Consider the following 7,525-nt stretch of genomic DNA (forward strand, 5'->3'; position numbering starts at 1 on the left):
TTTCCCTCAGTTAGTAATGTGAGTGAAGGTATATATGTGTGTGTGTGTGCGTGTGTGTGTGTGTGTGTGTGTGTGTGTATGTGTGTGTGATATTAATAATAATAATAATAATAATAATAATAATAATAATAATAATAATATAATAATAATAATATAATATTATTATTATTATTATTATTATTATTATTATTATTATTATTATTATTATTATATTATTATTATTATTATTATTATTATATTATTATTATTATTATTATTATTATTATTATTATTATTATTATTATTATTATTTTTATTATCATTATTATTATTATCATTATTATTATTTGTTATTATTGTTGTTGTTGCTTTTGTTAATACTATTATCAAATTCAATTATATGGATCAGGTTTTAATGAATATTTACATAGCACATTTCCACGAATTAACCATGCTCATTGCGCTTCACAATGTTTCATTTATTTCTCCAACAGACCATAAGGTATCATTTTTCCATTTCTTATAGTATCAGTCGCCTATTAGGCGTTATTTTTGTACTAACACTCTTACAATATCAGTCACTGACTGTAACCAGGTACTCATTCACACCTGAGTTTATATCAGTAAAATATCATTTTTCTATTTTTAGTTTTTTAAATATATATTTCAATGTTTCTATGTTCGTGAAAAATTCTAGCCAAGGCCAGGGCAGGGGAAAACCTAGCAGTTTAATTCCAGCATGAATAAAGCTATTAAGGAGAGGAAAGCAGCCACAGTTTAAGGGGGAAAGGAGAGACATTAAGAATTAAGAGTCATCTTCTCAGCCTCACTACATGGTTATTCACATTGCTCTTGTTAAATTTACAAAATATTTCGTTAAAATCAGTCACAGTAAATTTTCAAACTCTCCAACATGAAAGACTTCATTTAACCTAAATAAGCATCAACTATCTATGGGACAATAATGTCAAGGTCCTGTCTTAACCCAATTGCCAGATATATCCCACCTTTGAGATACAAATTCTGCATGGAGTAGATAATAGCAAGAAATACAGTTAAATGGTGTAACATCCCATAATGTATAAACATTATAAAGATCAGTGAATGGCACCCCTAAAAATGCTGAGAGAGTTGGTTTTACAAAGTATTAAATTCTTATGGAAAACACGTTGATGTGCAGGCTTCCAGTATGATTGTCTTTAATCAGTTTGTGATACGGTTGTGATTCATATTTTCCCTTTGTCACCTCTAGGAGTTCATGTACTACTGCATCTATTGCCTGATGTTCATCATCGCTGCCATTGTGTGCTCTGTCAGGGCCCATTTGCACGATGCCATTGCAGCTGCCACAGTGAGTGCATAATAAGAATCATTATAGTCATATGAATCGTGTTGATAATCATGTTAGATAGAGTGATGATGATGATGGTCAAAATATTGTAGGTTATGTAACTTCTGACCTTAAGGCTACGGCTAAAGAATTTCCTTTATTTTTTTGTTCGTAATATAAAATAAGAAATGTCCCCAATATGATCTCCTTGATATGATTATCCTGGCATTTTCATACCACGAGACATAGACTTGTCAAATGTTAAGATAAATTTGCAGTATGGACCATACTGCTGTACACTGACAAAACGCTTTTTTACATTTTGACCAGATGACTTTGCCATCATGTATGAATCAACTAAAAAGATCGCCACTCTATCAAAAATTATTAAACCCAAGAACCCCCCTCCCCCTACCTCCTTCAAAACTGAAGCCACAATGGAACTTACCACCATTTAAATGAGGTCATTTTCCACTGAATATTCATATTAGGTGTCATTATTTTTTTATAACCCTGCTTTGATCTCCATTGTTTAGGATTGTGAGAGTGATGATGGGGATTATGAAGTCAAAAGACGAATAGGTATTTTTGTTGATTAATATACCTTTTTACATTCATCTATCTTCAAATTATGTTATCATCATTTGTTTTCCATTCCAGTTTTTCGTCTTTGTTACTCTAATTGTGTATGGCATTGACACCTACTTCCAGTACCGTGAATGGCAGGCCACCCAACACAGCCATACGACTGGTCAATCCAACACCACTACCACAACAACCACGACATATGAGACCAAGGCACAATACTAGGATTTTACATTAATTTGAAACTAGTGATCCGTCAGGTTGTAATCAAAGTATGCTAATCTCGTCCAGGTTTTTAATATTTTTTACATAAGTTGAGTGGAGACAACAGTGCAATTTTTCATTTTATGATTCCTATGATTTTTCTACTGTTTGCCAATTTGTCAGACAAAATCCTCCACTATTAGATTTTAAAACTTATTCATTAAAAAATATTTGTTCAATAGCATTTCTCCTTGTTCCATTTCCATAATCAATGCAATTTTGCTCTTCAGATTTGACATTAAAGTTATGCATGGTTTCTTGACTTCTTTCCATAGCAAATAATGTCTGAACAAATACAAAATAAACTAATTATAGTCGAGAGAAGAAATTTTCATGAATTGAAACATTCATGCAAAATGAGCCGGAAAAAAAATTTAAGTGGAGGATTTCTAGAATATCAAATATCAAACAATTTTTATGTAAATGTTTGATGGGAAATAAAATAAAAATTAAAAGTCTGACTTCTTGAATAGTGGCAATGATTTACAGAACATGGCTGTGTCACTTTATGCTGTGGTGGGTAATTTATATCATAAAAGTGGTCATTATCAGCTGAATAACAACCATCTTCATCACTTGTCATGTGTTCTTTTCCAATTGTCTCCATTAAAGGTCTGCCTATTAAAAGTTGGCCTTAAGATCAAAATTTATTTTATTTCCATTATGATTTGATTATTAATTTACCTGATGATTTTATGTTTTCATGTCATGGATGATAAAATGAACATTGAGATCTACTTGCAACTCTCATGACTGTTTGGTATCATCGTGACTTATAAATGACTCGATTGTGCGTTACTGTTAGTTTCGACTGTAGATTACTGATGTGTAGAGGATGTGTATAATTGTATAGAAAGATTGAATCAGGTCATGCACTCATTGGTGTAGCATTTTCTATATTTTACATTGATTGCTTTAGTGAATTATGAAAACTTTGGTGCAGCTGAAAAGGGTCAATTTAAGTTGGATGTCACTTGGATGGAGCAGTCGATATTTTCTCTCTCTCTCTCTCTCTCTCTCTCTCTCTCTCTCTCTCTCTCTCTCTCTCTCTCTCTCTCTCTCTCTCTCTCTCTCTCTCTCTCTCTCTCTCTCTCTCTTATATTATTACTGTGCCTCGTTTTGGTCTTGGACTCACAATACAAGTTAATTTAGGTCCGAGGTCCAAGTCATCAATATAACACTTGGATTGTATTCCCTATGGAAATGCATTTGGTTCAGTTTCCTCTGTTCACCAAACAGCAATTGAACAACTGGATGTGGAAGCAAGTACTTTACATTTGATAACCATTCAATATAGTGCAACCAACTGGCATCATCAAAATGATAGAATAGTTTTCAGCCTGAGATTATGAATGCTCTTGGTATCAAACTCAAACAATAACATTATCAAAATGCTTTGGATCCGGTTTTCTCAATGGTTCCATAACGAACAGGCATCTTTAAAGATCCAGAGGTAGGTGTTTACAAATGTGCTTCAGCCAGCATGATTTAGGAGAAATATTTTACGCTTATAACTTATAAAATCATTTTATAGTTATTTTTATTTTATAATATATTACCTTGCATTGGTAATATGAAAAAGAGTGTGAATGTTATTTGATTATATTTACAGATCTGTTTTTCATATTTGCTTTAGAATGTTCTTTATGATAAATTATAACAGAGGTCTATTTACTTTCTATGATTTTTTTTTCAAATATCCATATTTATGCATGGATGGATTTTTTTTTACCTCTGATTTTTTAAATGCGGCATCCGTTAAAAAACATGTCATGAATGATAAATGAGGCCAAACTTTTGTATTAATATTTATCCCCCAAATACCCCATTACTCTTGGGTTGTTTCAAATTGTTTTCTGGATTATTATCTTATTTCTTTCATTCCATTATTACTTAACTTATTTTACTTTCTTAAATAGTCTGTATTCATTTTAGTTTTTACAGATATGTCTCTTTTGCATCATTGTGTTTAAGGTAAGAAATAAGTAAATCATTCAACAACCACATTAAATTTAGGAATATCTTGCAAAAAACTTGATTGGAATATGTCAATACTTTGGTGATCGACTAAACTAAATGTCTGCTGCTTCATGATTGCTTTGTCAATTGCTGTTATTTCAATGAAACATCTATTTCAATGCTGTTGCTGTGAAAGATGAATTGATATTCATTATCAACTTTGTGGTAGGTGATGATATTGTGGAGGGGATTATTATATTTCCTGCAAAACAAATTCTAATAAATACCCGTTTTGTCTAAATTCCTATAACTATAATCATTTTGTTTCCCTAACCAGTCGGCAATTTGTGATCACTGTTGTATAATTGGTACAAGTATCGTTTTCTTCTTATTGAACATTTTATTCAAGCTTCTGAATGACATCATTAATTTTACACAGTGCGTTTTGTAAATTTATGTTACAGGTATGTGTTATTATACATCATATAAATAAAATCATATTTTTATTTACGAAGAATATTTGGGGTGAGGTTGCGACGTTTTACCTTAGACTATGTTATGATTTACATAAACTATTATCATCTATTTGTTTTCAACCTTTTGAATAAGCAGTCTCGTCTTACTTTTTTCTTGGAACTTTTAAAATTTAAATTGTCAAAGTGTACTAGAGATGTTCGATTCTCTGAATAAGAAAATGGTTACAATATAAAGTGATATTTTGATAGCAACCGTCACTTTTTTGTGGACAACACTACATTGATGTAATGTATCATTCTTCATTGAAATCCAGAAATCAAGGGTGTGGATGTTTTGAAATTGAACCAAAGATTAACAAATATTTTCCTATCAATTTTTAAAAATTTCATTCTCTTGTCATTACAATTTTGAATTATGGTGCTATGTTTTACTGGTTTTTAATCAAACTAAGTCAATACTATTGTCATGTTTATATTTGAAAATCTCAGTTTAATCCCAGTCTCATGATTTTACAGCATCGCATTTACATCTGCCTTTTACTCAACTGCCATTAGCTTTATGATTTACAATATTGACATTATTTTTCATTCATGCTTTGGACGCCATTAAAATTCTTATTTTTTACAGTGTGCTTTATATGCATGATTTTACCAGATAAAGACTATGTTCCTTTCTTAACTTTTTGACAATTCTTTTCCAGTCTTATCTTAAACTAAATTAAACATTTGGTATCCCCTTTATATCATGGTGGTGTTATTTAGTGTAATAATAGGTTTGATAAAACTTTTGTTTTTAAAGTAGAAAAAAATGTCTGCATTAGTTTTGGTAGCTTTTTTGACTGGTTTTCATTTTGATTGGATTTTAAACAAAAATCATGCTATATTCTCTTTTCATTTAAAGAACTGATTGCATCCCCCGAATGATTGTCTTCCCTCATTCTTAGAATTGCCAACATGTTTGTGCTAACTTCTCATATGGTTTGATTGACTTTTGATGGGAATCTCGCATTGATATGTCATTTATTATTTGAGGTGTATTTTCTCATTCATCAAATGACAGGTTTTGATAATTTCTGAATAATGCTTCTTTTATCGGCCTGCAATTATATCTCGAGTTCGGGGTTTTTTTTTGTTATTTTATTCCAAGATATATTTTATATCACGGAATCCATTTTTCATTTATCATTGTATTGTATTTATATTGGTTTGCATACCTTTAATATTGTTTATGAATTACTTACAAATGTAACATTTAACTATTATTGTCACATCCCTTCAAGTTTTAATTTTTTTAAGGTTTCTGTTGTTTTATGAAATGGCTGTATTTTTTAATTTCTATGTATACAATTAAATCACTTTACCACTGGTCAATAAATATGTATGATATATTTTCTGTATATAGTCTGCCAAATGAAGTCCAAGAGTACAATCACTGTTATGTTCTATGTTGTAAAGAAAAATTAGATAATAAAAAAAGTTGCAATAACCCTTTTGACTGTCTAGCAATATTCGTTCACAGCTTTAAAATCATGTTAATGTTCATTTACAGGATTTGTTGTCATCTGTAATTTAGTTAAAATTTTTATTTTTTGTTTTGGCCTTTGGAATTACTCATGCCTATTACTTACATTTTTGAGAGACTATTTGATACATTATAATTTGCCATTACTTCTTTTTTTGCTGTTTTAAATTTGATAAAAAAAATATATCTATACAATTATCGGAGTAAGTTTTTAAAATACTTTCATGATATTTGATAACGATTAATTTTGTCCTTACTAATAACCGCAATGTTGTTGAAGTGAACAATCCCAGTTTATAGATGCTGCTTACTATTATATCATTTGGGTGTTCCTGCTATATTCTTATGATAACTTGGAGAGCCTACACTTTGGAGTTATGTCAAATTCATCATTTGGAAGAATGTTTGGAGATTCTAAATAGATCCAAAATTCAATCATTGAAAAAGCAAGAAAAAAACAAGACTAAATATTACACAGGTGTGTTGGAATTTATCTTTTGATTCGAGGAGCAATGCTGCTTTTGAACAGTAACTTGTCATTAATCAGAAAACATATTTTTTTCATTTTGGCTAGAAATTTTAACGTCAAATCTCGATGAATTAAGTTAACCCACAATTTGTCAAAAATTCTTAAAAATCATCCTCTTTTAAGGTATCAGTTAAATTTTTTTTGACAAGTTGAAGGTTATTTTATAAAGTTCTTTGAGCAATGGATGAAATTAAATTTTAGGGTGGAGAAACATTACATATTTTATAAACCTGCACCTCTTTTTGTGGAGATCCTGTAGTAGTGGCAATAGCTGGACTTTTTAATGGTGGGAACAAGTACGAGGATATATAGAACTCACTGGATTCTAACATGCCGAATTCCAGCATGCTTTGCAATACGGCATGCTGGAGCTGGGTGACTGAATGTATTGGTTGCCTACCATGATCATAGGATTTCATCACGCTCGTATTCTAGCACGCTTTTTTTGTTTCTCCCAAGAGTGTGCTAGAATCCAGTGAGTACTGTATCTCTTCTTCTTCTCATCTTTATTGAATTAGTCCTCTTTTGTTCTCCACTATCTTCACTATTTAATAGATCTAAATCTTTTAACTATTCTTTCATCTTTTTTATTTACCTGGCACTGAAATCAGCTCAAAGTGTCGAAAGTGCCTAAAACCCCTAAAAACAAACAAAACATAAAAATCCATGGCCAAAATGAAAAATATGTATTTTGTCAGTGTACAGCAGTAAAAATTAGATATGTATTTAGTAAAGTAAAGAATCATAAGAGTGTAGGTCGAGGAGTGGTATTATAAATGTACTATTTTGTTCTGTTATGCATTAACAGTGTGTAGCATGGTGTATAGACGTTCAAATAATTACTGCACTAGACAAATAAAATTTCTTTTCGAAGAAAATAA

At 30.7% G+C, this 7,525-nt stretch overlaps 1 protein-coding gene across 3 annotated transcripts in view; it reads left to right on the forward strand.

Moving 5' to 3' along the window:
- Positions 1-7,525, forward strand: part of LOC144977302 (CKLF-like MARVEL transmembrane domain-containing protein 4) — a 27,309-nt gene extending 19,784 nt beyond the window's left edge. For all 3 annotated transcript variants that reach the window (XM_078922362.1, XM_078922364.1, XM_078922363.1), the window contains 2 exons: positions 1,232-1,330; positions 1,970-7,525. In XM_078922362.1, the coding sequence (XP_078778488.1) occupies positions 1,232-1,330; positions 1,970-2,119 (249 nt within the window). In that variant the 3' untranslated portion in view covers positions 2,120-7,525. The remainder of the gene's footprint in view (positions 1-1,231; positions 1,331-1,969) is intronic.

The sequence above is a fragment of the Berghia stephanieae genome, chromosome 7 (assembly GCF_034508935.2).
Source record: "Berghia stephanieae isolate SIO BIC M18660-M18661 chromosome 7, UCSD_Bste_1.3, whole genome shotgun sequence".
Classification (NCBI taxonomy): domain Eukaryota; kingdom Metazoa; phylum Mollusca; class Gastropoda; order Nudibranchia; family Aeolidiidae; genus Berghia; species Berghia stephanieae.